General features: G+C 36.9%; 1 protein-coding gene across 1 annotated transcript in view; it reads left to right on the top strand.

Annotated features, from left to right (window-relative positions):
- USH2A (usherin) overlaps positions 1-22,557 on the top strand; it is a 788,115-nt gene that overhangs the window by 625,614 nt on the left and 139,944 nt on the right. Inside the window, exons 56-59 of the mRNA XM_029229459.1 lie at positions 1,471-1,654; positions 3,008-3,165; positions 17,956-18,114; positions 19,807-19,969. Coding sequence (XP_029085292.1) covers positions 1,471-1,654; positions 3,008-3,165; positions 17,956-18,114; positions 19,807-19,969 — 664 coding nt within the window. The remainder of the gene's footprint in view (positions 1-1,470; positions 1,655-3,007; positions 3,166-17,955; positions 18,115-19,806; positions 19,970-22,557) is intronic.

Genomic DNA, 22,557 nt, shown 5'->3' with positions numbered 1-22,557 from the left:
AAAAGGGCATATGATAGAGAGGAACAAGGTTGGGATCACTTTAGATAGGGTTAAAGTTATAGTTAGGGAATAGTGGTCAATAAGACCTCCCTGATAAGGTGATATTTACACGGGTCACTGAAATCTGAGAATAAAATGCACAGTTGTCATGGTGTCATGAACAAAAGTGTTCCAGTCAGAGGGAATGGAAGTGCAAAAGCTCAGAGGTGAGAAAGAACTTGAACCATTCTGAGGCTGGAAAGGAGCCTGGTGTGGCTGGAGCTTCATGAATGATGGAGAGAATGGTGCCAGGTAGTCCAGAGCCAGAAAAATGTAGGGCCATACAGGTTATCATAAGGAATTGGAATTATATGAATAATTTCAAAAGGGCTGTATATTTTAATATTATACTAGGTTACATATATACTATATATGCTTTTATAAGTGATAGAGAGAACGACAAGATTTAAAACACAGACACTAGTTTAGAGGCTATCACAGGAGTCCATGAGAGGGAGAAATGTAGTTTGGATCAGGAGAGGTAAAAATAGAAGGACTGTGCACGTTCAGGGTAGAATCTGTAGGACTCGATGATAGATTATATTTAGGGGTGAGAAAAGTAAGAGCTTCAGGGATAATTTTTTTGTGTTTTGCCCCAGAAAATGAATAGTTGGAGAAGACTTGGAGACAAATAGATTGTAGACCAGAAAACCAAGAGTTCTGTTTTAGATGTTTTAGGTTTTTGATATGTTATTAGTCATCTAAATGGAGGTAGACAAGTAGAGAGTGGAACTCATGTGTCTGAAGCTCAGGAGAGAGTTTTAGTATAGCGATATGCATCGGGCAGTGTTCAACATAGAGATAATGTTTAAAACTGAGACTAAATGGAGATCAACTACAAAGATAGTGTTGCCAAACAAGAGGAGAGGAAAGGAGAAGAAGGGAGGGAAGGGTAGAGGAGAGAGCCTAGTTCTCTGAGGCACTACATCATTTTGAGGTCCAGGAAGGGAAGAGAAGCCAGTAAATGAGGCTGGAAGTAGCCAGAGAGAAAGGAAAAAACAAGCACAGCATGTAGTGTCAGAGAGGCACAGGCAAAGTATGTTTGTTCATCGAATTTGATAATTCAGGCAAATACTAGATTATGATTCCAAGTAAATAGGCATCAAATTTGAAAATTCCTGGATATTTTCTTAGGTCTTGATTACACTCAGAGTAACAGCCAAGACAAAGTTTCCATCACTAGTTGTCTGGCATTCATTTTCCAAAGGCAATTCAAAACTAATAATAATTAAAGCATTAAAAAAGTATTTATATATTTATACCCAATTATATACTTCACCTCCAAAACAAATAAAATGTATTTTTGTTGCTCACCATGAGATTTTTTTATCAACAGATAAAAATATCATAGCATGTGGAGTGATGGTATGACTTTTGATATAGTGCTTACTGTATCCTAGCAAGAAAACTTCCTTGTGTTATTTTTGCCAGGAGTTTGGGTGACACCTCGACACATTATCATCAATTCTACAACAGTGGAATTATATTGGAGTCTGCCAGAAAAGCCCAATGGCCTCATTTCTCAATATCAATTGAGTCGTAATGGAAGCTTGGTTTTCCTGGGGGGCAGTGAGGAGCAGAACTTCACTGATAAAAACCTGGAGCCCAACAGCAGGTAAACTAAAAGAAAACTTTACCAATCATACAGTGAGAATTACAGATTTCTCAGGGTTGAGAAAGAGGCCATCTCCAACTGAAACAATATTAAATTAATTGGTTAATTAATCTCATATATTAGCCATTCCATAGCTGATGAAATCTCTTAATCCATTTCAGATGTTGAAGATCCAAACACTAGCTCATTACACTAGTCTTCAGAGGACATGATATTCCTTAAAACTGTAAACAGCCTTTTATTTGACATGAGAATTTTTTAGTATATGAAATACACAAAGTATTAAATTTTAAGAATTATCAAATGATCTTCAAAATCATGCATCCCTAAACTAGCAAGAAAAGAGATTTAAAGAGGTGTGTTTTGCATCAACAACCTTTACTTCTGGGATAATGTTTTCTCTACTTGCTATACTATATATAGACAGGAGTGGTTTGAGGGGGAAAACTTCCACATATTTGCAATTCAGTCCCATTCATTTCTCAGCAGAGATCAAATATATCTTAGATCAACAGATGTTTTCTTACAGAGAGTAGAGATCAATTTAGTTTTATTGTAGAGAGTAGCAGATCAATTTAGAAACATCTTTCTCTAAACATATTTCCCTGAACTCTAACCCTTTTAAAACTGGAGAACATTCATTTGAATCCTCCACAATCCACCAGCACACTCCAAGACTTTCCTGAAATCTTTAAGAAAAGCAATGAATTACTCGACGGTTAAAAATAAAATGGGGGGAACTTCCCTGGTGGCGCAGTGGTTTAGAATCCACCTGCCAATGCAGGGGACACGGGTTCGAGCCCTGGTCCAGGAAGATCCCACATGCCACAGAACAACGAAGTCTGTGCGCCACAACTACTGAGCCTGTGCTCTAGAGCCCTTGAGCTGCAACTACTGAGCCCACATGCCACAACTACTGAACCCCATGCGCCTAGAGCCCATGCTCTGCAACAAGAGAAGCAACTGCAGTGAGAAGCCCACGCACCACAAGGAAGAGTAGCCCTGCTCACCACAACTAGAGAAAAGCCCACGTACAGCAACAAAGACCCAACACAGCCAAAACTTAATTAAATAATTAAAATAATAGTAATAAATTTACATTTAAAAATGCCCATATTTAAAAATAAGAAAAAATAAAATAAAATGGGAAAGGGTCCGAAATAGTGATGTCCTGGAGAGAATGTTCCCTGTGCTAGAAAAATTATAAGGTCTATGGTAAAGTCTCTGGATGGGGAACAAAGAATTTGCAATTTGTCACAAATTTAGAACCAAGCAATAGATAGAAAAGCCAGCAATCACTGTCCAATTATCATGTGCATTGCCTTATCACAATTCTTTCTTTTTTAAATATAGGTACATTTATAAGCTGGAAGCCACTACTGAAGGTGGCAGCAGTCCCAGTAATGAGTACATTATACAGACACCTATATTAACACCAGAAGAAATCCAACCTCCATATAACATCACAGTAATTGGGCCTGATTCCATATATGTAGCTTGGACCCCACCAGGTAAGAAATAAAACCTCTGTGTGTGTGTGTGTGTGTGTGTGTGTGTGTGTACACGCATGCGCACGCACGCGCATGTGTACATAAAACATTTCAGAGGAAATTAATTGGAGATAGGACTGGAAATGTGAATTTAGTAAATCAGAAGGACATATTCTGTCTCCTGGATAAATATAAACAGAATAAACCAAACTACACTCACAGGTGAATACATGTGTTAGCATTTATGTACATACATATAGATAGATATAGGTGTAGGTGTATAGATAAAGATATATAGATACCTAGATACATACGTTTCTATCAAAGCAACACTTTCTTTCAAGTACCAGAGCCTAAAAATCTCTTTTCTTATTCATACATATGCAAGGTAAGTCACATAGGTCTGAACTACCTTGAGCATCCATTTCTACAGGATTCCCTAGATTGAATCATTGGCATTATATTATAGTAGGGAATGGAGAATTCAGAAAGAAAATAGACCACTCCACCCATGTATCTTGAGTTGTGACCAGTTATATAGTAGCTGAATTTTACCTCTCTAAGCTGTGTAGCCTCCATCAAACCATTGAGTCCCTAGTAGGTTGCTTTTGTGGTTTAGTGCAATATTATATTTGGAATATAATCACCATCCTCAGGTAAAACTCTGATTGCATTAACACTGTGGATTAAGGATTAGAGTGAAATCTGCTTGCTCTGTCTTTTAACATTAGGGATATTTGGAAGTTTTGTTTCAGTAAAATTTAAAACTGATTAAGGTGTTAAATGAACTTCAAAGATATGTGAGTTTATTTTTAATATCTAGTCTTAACATGAAATTGAAGCATGAAATTAACACAAACCCCTGTTGTCCCCATCAGATTAAGTTTAGCCACATTTCAACATGGTACTGAAAATAATTGGTTAACAGTCATTTGGGCTATCAGCAGATCCATTCCATAAAATAATTAACAGACATATTTTGCATTGAACTGAACACATAACTCAGTCAAAACATGTAATTTAGGCATAAAGATAACATAAAGGCATAATATTGGATTGGCCAAAAAGTTTGTTCGGGTTTTTCTGTAAGATGGTATGGAAAAACCTGAATGAACTTTTTGGCCAACCCAGTATATAAAACTTAAATTCTCATGAACCAACATCCTTCTGATGTCATAATCTCAGATCAAAGAAAAAAGGATCTTTTGGGGGACAAATTTGCAGGAGAAAACCTCTCAAGAGCTTCCTAAGCAAAGAAAAACTTAAGTTGCTCTAAGATATAAAGTATAAATGATTTCATCCACCTTTGTATTAAAATGAACATGCAACATATTAAATTAAACAAAACATGAAAGAATAATCAATAGTGCCAGGATATGTCATAAAGTACTATAATTCAGTTCTCAGTATTAGAAGCATAGCTGTTCTTGAACTCTGCTCTTAATTTTAACAGAGGAATAAATACAAATCTCCTGCTGTGAAAAATATACAAACTTACATATCCTTTTATGGAATTGATTTCTACCTTCATGGAAGAGCATGGCCAACTTGCAGCCTTTTAGCATATTTCTCCTTGGCATTCTTATAGTACCGTGGTACTTTTGCTCCACGAAGTAAAATGAGACATCACAGAGCCAGCCTGAGACCAGATTCAGCCTATTGACTGGAGACTTCTCAGATTCAGTCCAGGGTCTTTTACCATACAAGTTCTCAAAGAGCAATAAAGAAAATCCAGGGTGATATGCAAAGTTGATGATTTTCTAGCCAAGTGACCAGGAAGTTCCATGGTTTATCACAGAGGTCCCCAGCCTTTTTGGCACCAGGGACCGGTTTCGTGGAAGACGATTTTCCCACAGATGGGGTGGGGGATGGTTCAGGCAGTAATGCGAGCGATGGGGAGCGATGGGGAGCGGCAGATGAAGCTTCACTGGCTTGCCTGCCGCTCACCTCCTGCTGTGCAGCCTGGTTCCTAACAGGCCACAGACTGGTACCATCTGCAGCCTGGGGTTTGGGGACCCCTAGTTTATCAAATCACATGTCATTTTCATATTATTACACACCTAAATTGTCATTGCTAATCTGAAGATTTCACACTCAGTAAGGATTTGAAAACATCTTTCTTTTTAAAAAAATTTTTTATTGGAGTATAGTTGATACAGTGTTATCAGCTGTAACAATGTTGTGTTAGTTTTAGGTGTACAGCAAAGTGAATCTGTTATACATATACATATATCCACTCTTTTTTAGATTCTTTTCCCATGTAGGTCATACAGAGTATTGAGTAGAGTTCCCTGTGCTATGCAGTAGGTTCTTATTAGTTATCTGTTTCATATATAGTAGTGTGTATGTCAATCCCAATCTCCCAATTTATCCCTCCCCCGCCCTTTCCCCATAAGTTTGTTTTCTATATAAGCTTGTTTTCTACATCTGTAACCATGTTTGTTTTCTACATCTGTGGCTCTGTTTCTGTTTTGTAAATAAGCTCATTTGTATCATTTTTTTATATTCCACATATAAGCGATATCATATATCTGTGCCAGCTATTAGCTGACTTTAAATAAGTCAGTTTCTTTGAGTCTCAGTTATCTCCATCTGTAAAATCAATCAGAGAAGAAATCAGAGAAGAAAAAGAAATAAAAGGAATCCAAATTGGCAAAGAAAAAATAAAGCTGTCACTGTTTGCAGATGACATGATATTATACATAGAGAATCCTAAAGATGCTACCAGAAAACTACTAGAGCTAATTAATGAATTTGGTAAAGTAGCAGGATACAAAATTAACGCACAGAAATCTCTTGCATTCCTATACACTATTGATGAAAAATCTGAAAGAGAAAGTAAGGAAACACTCCCATTTACCACTGCAACAGAAAGAATAAAATACCTAGGAATAAACCTACCTAAGGAGACAAAAGACCTGTATGCAGAAAACTATATGACACTGGTGAAAGAAATTAAAGATGATACAAACAGATGGAGAGATATATCATGTTCTTGGACTGGAAGAATCAACATTGTGTAAATGACTATACTACCCAAAGCAATCTACAGATTCAATGCAATCCCTATCAAGCTACCAATGGCATTTTTCACAGAACAAGAGCAAAAAAATTCACAATTTATATGGAAACACAAAAGACCACGAATAGCCAAAGCAATTCTGAGAAAGAAAAATGGAGCTGGAAGAATCAGGCTCCCTGACTTCAGACTATACTATAAAGCTACAGTAATCAAGACAGTATGGTACTGGCACAAAAACAGATATATAGATCAATGGTACAGGACAGAATGCCCAGAGATAAACCCATGCACATATGGGCACCTAATTTACGACAAAGGAGGCAAGAATATACAATGGAGAAAAGACAACCTCCTCAATAAGTGGTGCTGGGAAAACTTGACAGCTACATGTAAAAGAATGAAATTAGAACACTCCCTAACACCATACACAAAAATAATCTCAAAATGGATTAAAGACCTAAGTGTAAGGCCAGACACTATCAAACGCTTAGAGGAAAACATAGGCAGAACACTCTATGACATAAATCACAGCAAGATCCTCTTTGACCCACCTCCTAGAGAAATGGAAATAAAAATAAACACATGGGACCTAATTAAACTTAAAAACTTTTGCACAGCAAAGGAAACCATAAACAAGACCAAAAGACAACCCTCAAAATGGGAGAAAATATTTGCAAATGAAGCAACTGACAAAGGATTAGTTGCAAAATTTACAAGCAGCTCATGCAGCTCAATATCAAAAAAAAAAAAAAACCCATCCATAAATGGGCAGAAGACCTAAATACACATTTCTCCAAAGAAGGTATACAGATTGCCAACAAACACATGAAAGGATGCTCAACATCACTAATCATTAGAGAAATTCAAATCAAAACTACAGTGAGGTATCACCTCACACCAGTCAGAATGGCCATCATCAAAAAATCTATAAACAATAAATGCTGGAGAGGGTGTGGAGAAAAGGGAACCTCTTGCACTGTTGGTGGGAATGTAAATTGATACAGCCACTATGGAGAACAGTATGGAGGTTCCTTTAAAAACCAACAATAGAACTGCCATATGACCCAGCAGTCCCACAGCATATACCCTGAGAAAACCATATTTCAAAGGTGTCATGTACCACAATGTTCATTGCAGCTCTATTTACAATAGCCAGGACCATGGAAGCAACCTAAGTGTCCATCAACAGAAGAATGGATAAAGGAGATGTGGCACATATATACAATGGAATATTAGCCATAAAAAGAAACGAAACTGAGTTATTTGTAGTGAGGTGGATGGACCTAGAGACTGTCATACAGAGTGAAGTAAGTCAGAAATGGTTCTGAAGAACCTAGGGGTAGGACAGGAATAAAGACGTAGATGTAGAGAATGGACTTGAGGATGCGGAGACGCGGAGGGGTAAGCTGGGATGAAGTGAGAGAGTGGCATGGACATATATACACTACCAAATGTAAAATAGATAGGTAGTGGGAAGCAGCCACATAGCACAGGGAGATCAGCTTGCTTCTTTGTGTCCACATATAGGGGTGGGATAGGGAGGGTGGGAGGGAGACGCAAGAGGGAGGAGATATGGGGATATATGCATATGTATAGCTGATTCACTTTGTTATAAAGCAGAAAGTAACACACATTGTAAAGCAATTATACTCCAATAAAGATGTTAAATAAATAAATATGTATTTGCCCCAAAATCTGCTAGGTACCAAGGCCTCCACTTTCAAAATGATAAAACTGCATATTGCAAGATTGGGTTTGTAAATTTTTAAGATTTCTTTCAAATTTCCCAGAATTCTGTCATTTTTTTCTTTGAGTTCAGTATCATATTTTCATGTTTAAAGTATAATGTTTCTATTTAGAAAAGGATCATTGTGAAATAAGGCATAAGTTTTGCTTTTTTAATGTCACCTTAACTCTTGTCTACCTCAATTTTGTAGAAATTGTTCATTCCAGTCCAGCCTAAGGGATACTGTAGAAATGCTTTACACACTAGCTCTGACCATGTAACCAGTGGTTAATAAATCCATAATATCCAGACCCGTCAATCTTTTAGTTTCAGATGCACAAAATCCATTACAGAAACCCTGTAATATATGGAAAGATTAAAGTCTTAAATTAAACTTTTTTCCTGGTGCCTAGAAGGATTTTGAACTTAGTAAACAGGGAGATGATTTTGACTTGTGTATAATCTACAGTTGATTTTATTGGAAAGTACCTCATGCTGTGTTTTGATTTGGATAATAAAAACATTTTCTGTTCCTGAATAGTCACAAATATATATTTTAAACAGGAAGAAAACAAACTTGTTATAACTTGAGGTTGTTTATTTGCTGACAATCAAGAGCTTTCTAGGTATTCATCATACCCTCCTGCCATTGCAAAGTGATTACATCATACACAGAGCTGAAAAATTGACAAAACAGTCCATACCTGTAGTTCCCAAACCTGAGTGAACATTAGGATCACCTGGAAAGCTTGTGCAAAGACAGATTCCCCCAACCCCAAGTTTACTGAATAAGAATGTCCTGGGCTAGAGTTAAGTTCGGCAGATGACATTGATGTGCTCCAAGTTTAGTAACCATGGATCACCCACATCATGGGTGGTCAAAAGTGGTCAATTACGATAAATCTCTGAAAATGCAGATCAAACCAGTTTCCCTTGAATGTCCGAAGCCAAAATAGTGGTTAACTGATTTTTTTTCACACGTATTTTGTTTTGTGGTAAGGACAGAATGACCTTACACAGGTAAGTTGCTGGGAGAAAAATATCTCTGTGGTTGCCTGGCAACTGAAAATGACCCATGCAATTATGAGGGCTTTCAGTTTACACATTGTTAATTATCAATGTTATCTATAAATTGCCTTGTTGTTTATAAATCCTGTTAGTAAAAGGGGTTCAGGCCAGAGAGTATATGAGAATATTCAGGGGAAGAGAAATTGTGATAAATATCATATATTCATTAACATTACTTGTATATATTTGCCATTTTTTAAATTCCTAGTATGTGCCAAACAATTTGATAAGCACTTTCCCTGCCTTACTGCAGTTAATTCTCATGCAAACACTGGTAGACAAGTAATATCATTATCAAAATATTAAGATAAGAAACTTGAATCTTGAAGAAGTAATATCATTTACTCCAGGTCACACAGCCTGAATTCAAATTCAGGTCTGCGCTCTTCTGCTGCCTTATAAGAGCAATTCCTTCCTGTCTTTGGCTTAACTCTTAAATCCAAATCATACTTTCCATTTATTGCCCAAAGTCTTTTAGATTTACAATAGAGCAACTAGGTTTTCTGAAATAGTAGCCTAGAGGGCCAAGAAGCAGAGCTAGGTGTTGGGGAAAACCAAACGATTTGGGGAGAAAATTTTTTGTGTGGGGCATGTCAAGACCAGAAGAATTAATGGTGGAAAATGACAAGCCCCTGAAGGGAAAATATCTACCTGGCAATAGTTATCTCCTGAGGCGTGAGGGAACTAGTAACCAGAAGCCATTACTGACCCATCTAGAAGTGCAGAAAGAATAGACATGACTTAGCAAAACTAGATTCCAGGTCCAGGAAGATTTTAATTAGGTGGGAAAGGAAAAGAGTCATTTCTCAAATAACTACAGAGAGATTATTCAAAGACTATTTTAAGCCCTTTGTAGACTTTCTTTTACCTCCCAAGTAAATCCTGGTTTACTTTCTCTCATTATTGACAAAAGTTAGCGGTAAGATTATCAAAACTCTCTGAACTAAAAAAAAAAACAAGATTTCCGCTCTTCTGTACATCATTTGCACTTTCAAATCAGATGATACACAAACAACATGTCCTTATAAAATGTTTGCTAAAGTATTAAAGAAACAAAAATGTTGAGTAAGCTTCTAAACTTTATCATTCAGGCAAATATAAATACATTTTGGATTTTCTGCTGTTTAAAATTATTCAAACACTTGATTTCCTATAGAAGCCCACATTCAGTGGGCACTGGGTATATGCTGGCTGTTCTTATTTGAATCTCCAGACAACGTAAACCAGATTAGTTTATTCCTAAACATTTCTTCTCACCTTTTACAAGCTCTGAACCTTGGGTCAGAATTTTCACATTCGTATTAAAGAGAAAAAAGGATGTATGCTACCTTAGTGGTTGAAAATGTATAGAAAAATGAAAAAGAAAATACTTCATGGGACGTAAGTGGCTTACTCAGATTAAGAATGGAGATAGGCATCCATGCCATTTCAGAATCCAAACATTCAAAATTATTTAAACTCTGAAGGTAATAATGGGACTTTCTAATTTATCAAGATGACGACTCTGTTTTGATCTATCCTAGCCCTTAATCATCTTCTAATTAACAATATCATTGGATTCAACACCCGCTTTTTCTCACTAAAGATGGTGAGTTATTTAGGCTTAATGCATAATATTGAAATAATGGTGCTTTTCCTGTCACATTTATCTCTTAGTCCATTAAAGAAAAGAATTGGCAACAATTCTTCTACTGAGAAATCATTTAAATTAATATTGCTTAGGAATATAAATGATTTTTATTAATCAAGTTTTGATTAAAGGGTAGCTAGCCACAATATGGCCTGCGGGTAGACATTAAGCATCTTGGTGTTCAGTGAACTCATCAACCGCAGTGTATTACATCAGATACTATCCATTTAAAGTCAAAATTGGCATTAAGCTTTTTAAAGAATTCATGTTGCATTAATTGGGATGATTCAACATTGGTGATTGTTTCGGGTTTCTTATAAGGGTAATAGCCAAGTGACAAGTAGTGGTGAGTTTCAGAAGAAAATGTAAAACTCATTTCAATGATTTGTAGTTTATTTTGCATATTACTTCACTTATCTTTTCACTTTTACTGAGGTATAATTGACAAATAGAATGGTGATATATTTAAAGTGTATAACATGATCATTTGATACACGTATATATTGTGAAGGGATTCCCACCATTGATTTAATTAACACATTCATCATCTCATATATTTCCTCTTTTTTCTTTTCTTTACTATAGTCACCGTGTTATACAATAGATCCTCAGACCTTATTCATCTTATAACTGAAAGTTTGCACCCTTTTACCAGCCTCTCCCTATTTCCCCCATTCTCTCAGCCCCTGACAACCAGCATTTACTGTTTCTATGAGTTCAACTTTTTTTTTAATGATGCCATATATAAGCGATACCATTAGGTATTTGTCTTTCTGTCTGTTTCACTTAACACAATGCCCTCTAGGTTCATCCATGTTGTAGCAAATGGCAGGATTTCCATCTTTTTTAAGGTTGAACAATAGTCCATTGTATATATATCACATTTTCTTTATCCAATCATCCATTAATGGACATTTCGGACATTAGTTGTTTCTAATCCTTGGCTATTGTGAATAATGCTGCAGTGAACATAGGCGTGCAGCTATCTCTTTGAGATAATGATTTCATTTCCTTTGGATACATACCCAGAAGTAGAATCGATGGATCATATAGTAGTTCTACTTTTAATTTTTTGAGGAACCTCCATACTGCTTTCCATAGTGCCTGTACCAGTTTACGTTCCCAACAGTGATATACAAGGGTTCTTTTTTCTCCACATTCTCATTAGCATTTATCTCTTGTCTTTTTGGTAATAGGGATCCTAACAGGTGTGAAATGATATCTCACTGTGGTTTTGATTTGCATTTACCTTATGATTATTGATAGTGAGCACCTTTTCATGTACCTGTTGGTTGTTTGTATATCTTCCTTGGAAAAATGTATTTTTAGGTCCTTTGTCCATTTTTCAATTGGATTTTTTTTTTTTTTTGCTATTGCATTGTAGGGGTTCCTTGTATACTTTAGATATTTAATCCTTCATCAGATATGTGGTTTGCAAATATTTTCTCCCATTCCATACGTGGTCTTTTCATTCTATTGATTCTATTCATTCTTTGCTGTGCAGAAGCTCTTTAGTTTGATGTAGTCCCATGTGTGCATTTTTGCATTTGTTCTCTTTGCTTTGGGTGTTTAATAAATTTATCTCACCTTATTGAGTTCTAATATGTGCAAGGCATTTTCCAAGAGATTAACACATATCTATTTAATGTTCATAACAACGTGTAGTACATCCAATGTTCTCCCTGTGTTGCTAATGAGAAAAGTCAATTTCGATGTTAAAAGCTTTTTTCTCTAGGTGATTCATCACATAGGTGTCAGAGCAAACCCACAATGAATCTGACTCCAAATTCTATGAGCAAATCCACTGTACTGTATTTTTTCACTAAACAGTACATAAAGCAAATGATTTTTTTTCAGCATTGTACTATGATCCAGTTCAAAACTTAAAAAAAAAAAAATTGCCATAGATACAGCAAACGTAAATGAGGACAAAGTAGTTCAAGGGCAGTTCATCCAGTAACCCAGCAGAATCATTTTGTTTGCAGCTTAAAATTTCAAAGGATGTAATTCATTTACATTTGAGTGGATTGATTCATCTATTCATTTTAACAAACGTGAAAATGTTTACTGGGACCCTCTCAGGAGTGAGGCACGATGCGACATTTTGAGAGTTAAAAAGAAGAATGAATGAGGCATCATCCTTCTTGTCAAGAACCCTACCATCTAGTTGGGCAGAAGAGGCATAAGATGATAACTATTATACAAACTACGTAAAATTTCCATACAATTGGTATGGATGTGTGTTCAAGAGGGTCTGGTTTCACTTCCATGGCCCCCAAAGGACATAACCAAGATACCCCTATCTCTACAAAGGAGACATTGGGCTAATTTGTTAAAAGCATTATGTGAAGCACAGCCCGTGCTTTGAAGCAAACGTGGCTATCAAACCGAATTAATAGTTCTCCTCTTAGAATCGTTCTTGTTCCAGCTCCTAAAAAAAGATTTTAGAAAAGCTTTATTTGATTGACTTGTCCCACTGTAAAGTATGCACCTGCTGTGAAATGAAGCCACAGAGGAAAAAAAAAAGTTGAATAATTTAACTTTTTTATTTGTAAAGATAATCAGGGTTTTTCTGATTACATCTTAACTTCATAAATGTTAAATAACCTATCAGCATCTAGTTGTTGTAAATTATGAAAAGGAGCCTCGCAAGGAATATTAACCAACGAAATCCTTGTTCTTTAGTGAACAGGAAAATGTGTTATGGCAGCTTGTCATCGTGCAACTGGTAACTTTGACACCAAATAACAAAACTGCCATTTGCTCTTCGGGTAAATTGGTTCACGTGAGTTTCCACTGCTCGTCTTGCTCTGACATAAATTTATGAACTCAGGAACTGACCAAGTCGTGCGGCTTGCCAGCTGACTTTAACAAATATGCCCATTTCATTTCATTTAGTCATCAGAATACCAGGGGGCTAGGTCGTTTCAGACTCATTGCAGATGGTCTAGGGTTTGCAGGAACACAGGAGGCTTTCATGTCACTGTCCTATAAATTATGACAGTGGAGGGGGCCCTCTTCCTAAATAAACGCGTGTCAGTGCTTGACATGTTCACAGCTTCAAGGAGCATTTTCTGTTTCAACACCTCATAGGTGTATATAAAGGACATTTATTAACCAAGATGTGGAAAATTGCCTTTTCTGGGTTCATGCTTTGACCAGCCATGATCAAGATTATGTCTATATTTGAAATGTGGTGGAAGTACAGTTTTGTTTCCTGACCTCCTAGGAGTCCTGTCCTTTTAAGCAGACAAGTTACGGGAAGCAGACCAGTAGGTACAGACTAAAGACGTATAATGAGGTGCAACCTCAGACAAATCAAAGGGAAGACCACTCTAAATTACTGCTGAGAATAAAGACGAGGATATCATTACAGGAAGACAAGTTGACCACATCCAAGTATACGTAAAAAATAAAACTAGGGTAACAAGATAGTTATAAAGATATTTACTTGATTCAATATAGCATTGCTGTAATTGTAATTAGAATAGCAGCTTTATATAAAGATGGGTTCAGAAGTGTTAGAAGGCACATGAAAACAGTGTCATAACTGTGGGTTTTGGGGGTTTTTTTTGCATTTCGTTCCATTTCCTTTTGTGGAGATGTCTGTCATTTATTCAGTACTTTCTATTTGCAGTAATGACCTAAAATGCTTTACATACATTTTTTAATTTAATCCTTTCAGCACTTTAAGACGTGGCTATTAGTGTCATCATTTTACAGGTGAAGAGACTGGCATCCATAGAGGGTGGGTAATTTACCAGGGACAAATGAAGGCAGAAGAGGGATTTGATCTGACTCCATTCTGTGGTTTATCTAGTTCAAGACTCATGGCATATTTTTCAAATGTGTGTTTGTCAAACTTTTCTACAAGTTCTACCCTAAGATCAGAGAAGACAGAATGAACATGCAATCCCAGGGAGGTCTGGATAAAACCTGAAGCAATCACCATAACCTTGCAATTTTTTTAAGGTCTTGCTTTTTATCTTAAAAATTCATGCAAATTTGGCATTGAATTCCAATGTGTTTCTCTCCATCCCCCAATAATGTATTGTATAATTTATCATTCAGGGGTACATTTTCTATTAATCTCTTTAGTTAAAGCATGATATGCTGTTCTATTTCAGGATATTAAGTCAATCTGAAGAAAGCCGACCCCAATGTCCAGGCAATTCTTCCTCTCTTCATTTCATCATATATACGTGTATACAAACAGCAACCTTTTTTTTCCCACTGCTTTATAGACTATGTCAGGGTAATGATAAGGAGAAATGCCCCAAATCTGAGGTGGGATGCTGTGACATGCCAAGATACTCTGGATGGATATTCCCATAAGCATATCTTCCTGCTGTGAAAGGTCAAATTGCAAACCAAGAGGGTACTGATTCACTCTTCAATCTCTTTTACTACCTCGAGCAATTCTCCCCAAAGAACATCTTTAGTGAGGGGAAAAAAAAAAAAAACGAAACCTGATTATATTGCTCTTTATTTTACCTCTAATACAGTACTTAAGTTTTCCTCACCTATTAATAAATTCAGAGTCTCCAACGCTCCCTGTAATCAACCCCGTTCATACAACTCTCAAACTTCGTAATTATAGCAGTCTTGTTGGGAGCAGTAAAAACATTCCCAGTTTTGTCTTGCAGTTGAGAATTAAGCCTTGAAGAATATCTTCTAAATGAGCTCGTTACATGTACTCACTATACTATTAAAGAGAAAATGAATTTACTTAAATTTTCTAGATATTAAACTTTGTTGTGATATCTGAAAAAAATAATATAGAATTGTCTATTACCTGACACTAAGCAGAAGCATCATGGTCCTAGCCAACTTCCCATCCCATGTCTGAGGAAGATTACACATAACTAATTCATTTTAAAGCAATAGTAAGTGACAAAAATTAAATTGTGTTTTGACTGCACCGTGAATAGTATCTGTACTTGTTCAACACACTGGTTATGCCTGCATAAACGTTTTCGGCTGGTGTACAGTTCACTCTGAAGTGACGATAGAGTTAAAAAAAACTGAGTAGAGAAAGTTCCCATCACTCACTACACATAAAATTTCCTAGTCTTGTGCTTTTTAGGGAGAAAAATCCACACCCAATTTTTGTGAACAAGGGATAGCGGGATTCTGCTGGTTTTCCCTAGCTTGGGCAGGGGAGTTGTGTATTTCACAAATTTTACAAGTCAAATTGATTTTGGGAAAGAGGACATGTTTGCCCCTGTCTCCAAAAATACTTGGACAAAAGTCCACAAATGTCCAGGGTGTGTGTATCCTGGTTTGGGAAACCTGCTCTTCAGAACTTTAAATATTTACCTATAATTTCGTTCCATCAGTGGTCATTCTAATTCCTCCATCACTTTTTTCGCTGTATCTAATCAGTCTCCAAGACCTGTTCTGCCTGTCTATGTGTGTTCTCTCAAAATTATCCTTTCACTTTTTCCCCCGATTGTCCTAATCCAAGTCTTTATTATCAAGAGACAGCATACATATAGAGAGATAAGCTTTGGTATCAAATGGGCCTGAGTTCAAGTCTGGCCACCCCAATTAATCTGTGTGATATCTGCAACAGGTTTCTCCTCTGGCCCTTGGTTTTCTCATTTTAAAAAATGACAGTGATATTTACCTTACAGTATTGTCATGTGGTTTCATTCATTCATTCAATCAACATTTGAGCTACCGCTCTGTACTAAAATCTAAGCACTGGAACTACCTTCAAGAGAAGAACAAAGTCCCCAGCTGTATGAAGTTGACATTCTAGTGATGTGAAATGAGATAATGTATGTTGCCTGGCATAAGACAGGAATGCAGTGCAATGCTGTTCTTGTTTTGTTATTGCTACAACCATGCAACCGCTTTCCAACTGGTAACCCTGCTTCCTGGCTCACATGTTTTCAATCCATTGTTCACTGATTATATATAAAACCCAAACTTCTTGAAGAAACAAATGATAGAATATACTTGTCACTTGAGCTTGAGAGTGAAGAAGGTAGGGTCTACTCTAAGGGTCTTACTCCAAGGCCTCCAGCATAGGGAAATGGAGAGAGGAAACCAAAGAAGAATAACAGGTTTGGGAGTGGAAAGTAGTGTAATTCTTTTTTGGACCTGTTAAGATTGAGGTCTCTGGGAAGGAGGCTGTTCAAAATACAAATCTGGAACACGAGGAAAGGTATAAAGCCAGAGAGAAGAATTTAGGAATCGATGATAGGATAACAGTAAGTTAAGCTGTAAGGACAAAAGCAACAGTTTCATTAGGATGCTCTAAATTTAAAATTAAAATTCTCAGCCTGGGTTGCCAAATTCAGCACCATCTAGCACCTTTCCAAAGGAAACGGTTGATGAGTCTTTCTGATGAGGATCCTTGTTTTCATCTATCCTACACAAAATACTGAACACCTCTGGTATTTGCTAGCTCTTCTGCCCCTCATACATTGGAGCTGTAGCTACAAAAAGCAAAACCACATTTCATTCTTTAGACCTCATTCTTTAGTCCTGTGCTGTAGATTTCCTTGTTTCTGTAGCAAAGAAACTTACTTAAGCATTACAAAGGTAAGTAAGGAAGCTCACATGTTAGAAGCTGTCAGATCAATGAGAAACTTTAGTGGGCCTAAAGTTTCAATATATTCTTCATTCAAGGCTTATAATCTCTCCTTAAGAAAATGTGCATGTTGTTCATGGCCAAATAAAACTTACAGGCACTTAATTCTATGAATAGATTGTAAAGAGGCTAAACTGACAGGACCTTCTTTCTTTAGGAGGCATTGTGAAAAATGACAGTTTTTGAACCCAAACTTCATATACATTTAGGTCCATAAGTCTCACTGACAGAGTAGACTGTCCTGACTCAATAATTAATGCACTGGGAATTCTCTAGGTAGACTATGATTTGGATACTTTATGGGCTATTATGTCAAGGATCCGTGTCAGATGAGATGCATACACAATGCCTACAGAAAAATTACTGTCACAAGCAAAACTGGTGGGGTTTTTTATGTACTTTAAGAGTAAGTAAGCCTAGGAAAAATATATGACCATTTCTAATTGCCTTGTATTTATTTGCCTTGAAATATGCCTTCGTTTTTATTTGCCTGTACAGTATATCTTTGAATAGAATTATTATATTTCATTTGTTTTCGAAAATGGGTGATAAACATTTCTTACTTTTGGAATAGGCATTCTAATGTTTTCCAACTTAAGTTTCATGCAGTTATTAATCGCTATATTAAGCAATAGTATACATTTAAGTTTAAAATTTGAAACATACATTTTTCTTAAAAGAGGAACATTTAAAAAAAAAAAGAAAAAGAGGAACATTTGTTGACCAAACAGACATACATGTTTTTATTCTCTCTCTCTTTAAAGGGATCCTCACCCCCGAAATACCTGTGGAGTACAATGTCTTACTCAACGCTGGAAGTGTAGCACCTCTGATCTTCTCTGCTGGTCATCATCAGTCCACCCTTCTGGAAAATTTGGCTCCATCCACACAGTATGAGACAAGGATACAAGCATGTCAAAATGGTGAAAGTCTTTCAGCCACTCGTCCAGGGTTTTTTTATTAAAAAGTATTTTATTTAAAAAAAAATTCCTTAGAAAGGATAGATTCTCAATTCAAATACAAAGACTAACATTTCATTTCTTATTGGTACTGGGCTGTTTACCCAGACAAATCAGAGCCTGGCATTGAGTGAAGCATTATGCATTTCTGCACATTAAATCATGGATATTTAAATATAGGAAAATGGAGGTTTTGCAAAGTCTTGTTTTTTGGGGGTTTTGTTGTTGTTGTTGTTTTGTGGTACGTGGACCTCTCACTGTTGTGGCCTCTCCCGTTATGGAGCACAGGCTCCGGACGCGCAGGCTCAGCGGCCATGGCTCACAGGCCCAGCCGCTCTGCGGCATGCGGGATCTTCCCAGACCAGGGCATGAACCCAAATCCCCTGCATTGGCAGGCGGACTCTCAACCGCTGTGCCACCAGGGAAGCCCCAAAGTCTTGTTTTATAAGGCCCTTTAAAAGAAAAACACCTAGAGCACATACAATAATCATTGGTAATATAAAACAAAATAGGCATTACAAAAATCTCATAGGAAATGTACTCACCTTGGTTCTATTTCAGTTTTATTTAGGGGTGGGAGAGTAGGAAGGGAGACATTATTTAGAAGTTGAGTTACACTCAAATGAATCAACATATTTTACAGTGCTTCCCTGATACCTGTCTCGTGTACCTAACCTGTCACCTTGAGTTTCATGGCTTAGGCTAGTGGTCAATGAAGTCGTCATCTATCTGTGTGGTCTTAAGGAAGAGCCTCTCTCACTTCCTATATACCTCCAGGTGTTATATAATATATAACACCCAGCTGCTAAGAGAGAAGAAGTATAACTCAAAACAAGTTGCTTCACCTTAGATTAAAGAAATTTACCAACCTTATACTCAACATGAAACTCCTGTCCTTAGGAACTTCTGTTTCCAAATGAGTACTATTTCCCGTAGAGTTGGTTAGGACTAGGGGGTCTGTGATTTTGCTATGCTTCATCTCTGAAATTGAGTCAGTTTGCCCATTTGTCTCTACAAACCAGACTCAGACATTTTGTTTGAAGAATATTGCTTTCCCTGATCCACTCTTCAGCTAATCCACATAGAAATAGCTTTAAATTAAGGTTTTCTTGATTTAAATGCAAAAATCAACTTCTGCCTCTCTGTGTCCCTAAAGCTATGCTGTGAAGAAACAGTATCCTTCAAATTCATTGTTTGATTTTTGTGTGTTGAGGGAACAATCATTATTTTTAAATATTAGCAAAAATAAGATACTATTAAGAGCATACATGATGTTCAGGTCACATATACAGTTATGAAATTGAAGCACATTTTCACTTTCTGGCTAGAATAACTGGAGTAAATTAGAGAAACCTCAGTTCAGACAAGCATAAGCTTTATTGTCTATGCCTGTATAAAAATGTGGTTAATTAATGGATTTCCCAAATCCATTTCCCAAATCCCAAATTAATGGATTTCCCAAAAATGATTCCTTATTTAAATATTCAAATCCTGAAGAGATTTAAATACTAGTTTAAAGTATGTTTACAAAATTTGTGTGTATACTAAATTTCAGATAAAATGATTGTCATGATATTCGTACCCTTCTATATGTACATATAATTCTTTTTGCTGCTTGACAAGTTATTAAAGGTCTTGGTTTTCTTCTTTTTCAAGGAGGTTGTGGAGTTAGCAGTAGGATATTTGTCAAAACAGCTGAAGGAGCCCCCATGGATCTAAATTCTCCTGTTCTTAAGGCACTGGGATCAGCTTGCATAATGGTTAAATGGACGCCACCTAAAAAACCAAATGGAGTCATCATCAACTACTTTATTCACAGGTAACATTGACTATTACTATTATTGTTGATTATTTAAGAATGTGTACTATTCCGGGACTGTAGAATCAAATACATTTTCTATTTCCATAAGAGAACTGATGGGAATTCATGTGTTTTGAAGCACCTACTAGAAACTAAAATTGGTATTGGAAACTTCTACACATTATCCAAGGAAAAAAGCCACAACTACCATGTAACATTTTTGTTTGAGCCCTCTTTGAAAGATGAGACCTCATAGCCCAAGAAGCCTTACCTTTGATAGAAGGGTAGAGCTGTCCTCTGGAGGTTCATTGACCAAGAGACATACTCATTCCAGAGGAAGAACCAGGTCTAGGACAAAAATTCTAATTATATCCCACCACCTAGTATGTGGAGATTGGAAAGGCTTTTTCTCATCCTTAAAAGATGACACTTTTCACTTTGCAGTTCCCCTTCTGTTTTGAGGTTTCCACTCACCTGGCTAGATGGTGTTAATGCAGCTTCTTTTCACCATGATATGCAGAGTTAACTAAGTGTAGCCACCTAAAAGGAAGAAAAGAGAGAAGGGAGGGGAAGAGAAGGAGAAAAAGTGAGGAGAGTGAGAGTGAGAATGAGAGGGGGAGAAAGAGAGAAAGAGAGAGAGAGAGAGATGGTGGTTCCATGGGCATTTTGGTTTGAAGGGTATTGTGCTACTTGATCCAGTTTTCATTTGATCAGCATGGACATAGTTTTAAATTAATGTTTTCTTCAAATATATAATGAGGAGAAAGAGGAAAGAGAGAAAGAGACAGACAGGGAGAGATGGAGGGAGAGGGAGGAAGAGAGAGAGCAGGAAAGGAGAAAGTAAAACAAAAACAGAGGAAAGGGACCAGAGAACCTCTCAACCGAGAGTTTGCTATTCAGGCTGTTATAACAAAAATACCATAAATTGTGTGGTTTATAAACACCAAACATTAATTTCTCACAGTCCTGGATTCTGGGAAGTCCAAGATCAAGGTGCTGGCAGATTTACTGTATGGTGAGGGCCCACTTCCTGGCTCACAGATGGCCATCTTCTCACTGTGTCCTCACATGGCAGAAGCAGCAGGGGCCGTGTGGAGTCTCTTTTATAAGGGCACTAATCCCATTCATGAGGGCCCCACCCTCATGACCTAATCACCTCCCAAAGGCCCCACCTCCTAATACCATCCCCTTGGAAGTTAGGATTTCAGCATATGAATTTGGGGGAAACACAATCATTCAGATCATAGCACTGAGATGGAAAAGACACTTTCTAAGACAGACACCGGCAGACAAAAAATTTGCAGCTGAAAACCCCATTCCAAAAGCCATCTATTTAAATCAGGCATACAAAGCCCAACACATTTTTTTCTCAGGTCCTCATCCCACTTCAGCATTCTTTGTTAGTCTCTCCTGCAGCCTCATGCCTTCCCTTGTTTAGTCCTACGCCCTGGACACATCGTGAAACTTAGTTTAGGCTCGCCTTACAACTTCAGATATTGAAACCCTTTCATTCAGACCAATCTTCAGCTATGGGAATGTAAGGAAAATTATGAAGGGAGAAAGTATTACTGCATTTCTGGTTTTGTAAATCACATTGCCATAAATGAGCAAGCCAAATGTTTTCTTCTCAGCAAACATTAATTTGAAGAATAATATTTCTGATTCAAATACACATGAACATGTAAACATGGCTAATGTGAATTTACATTTTACACTAAACACATTAGTGCAGCCTTTACAATGCCCATCTTTGGAATAGTTTTCTTTCATCTACTCAATGCTAATTGTATGAGAAAAGCACATCAAATTCCTATTCTGAATAAAGGGAAATAAAGTATCTGTTATAGACCAGGAAGAGGCTTCACTCTGTTGGTTTTGTAAATAATGCTCATGATTACAGTGACTATTCCATGGCAGCTATAGAGAGGGGAAAACAAGAAATATAATGCAGAAAGCCCGCTTCAATGAAAAATACTGTAAATTGAATTTGACAGCATTTGATGGCATTTGATTATTCTAGTCACAGCCAAACAATGATATAAAGAGTAATATGAAACAGAATGTGTTACTGCCTAGCAGACTCAAAAGCAATAAACCTTCCTCCAGTGTGACACAATCATTTCACAATCATAATTGTAGCCTGTTTGATACCTCTGAGTACAGGAGAAGGGCACTGACTGACATAGATACATTTTGTTTTTTATTTAAAGTGAAATGAAAATGGTGCGCTGGGGCTCCAGATACAATCGTTATATTCACCTGCATAGGCATGAATCACTTGGCAGTTATTTCAGCTGAAGTTTAAATGTACTTAGACAACAACAATATCAAATTTTTCTTAGATAGCTGCAAAAAAAAAAAATCAGGAATTTGTAAGGACAGAAATAGAATGTAGACACAGAGTTCTTTTTCATTCTGGGACTCCATAGAGCCCCGCGTATAGTTATAGACACAAGCCTACGGTATTTCTGGGGAGGTTAGGGCATGTAATTTCTGTTTCATCCTTTGCCTCCTCTTCCTTCTATCACCACCAAAGGAAATCCATTTAGCTCAAATCAAAGACGGGGTTTGACCTATGCAGATATTTTCATTAAATTGTGGGAAGC

The sequence above is a fragment of the Monodon monoceros genome, unplaced genomic scaffold (genome assembly GCF_005190385.1).
Source record: "Monodon monoceros isolate NGI ecotype Baffin Bay Population unplaced genomic scaffold, NGI_Narwhal_1 Super_Scaffold_18, whole genome shotgun sequence".
NCBI lineage: Eukaryota > Metazoa > Chordata > Mammalia > Artiodactyla > Monodontidae > Monodon > Monodon monoceros.
This window is presented reverse-complemented; position numbering and strand designations above follow the sequence as displayed.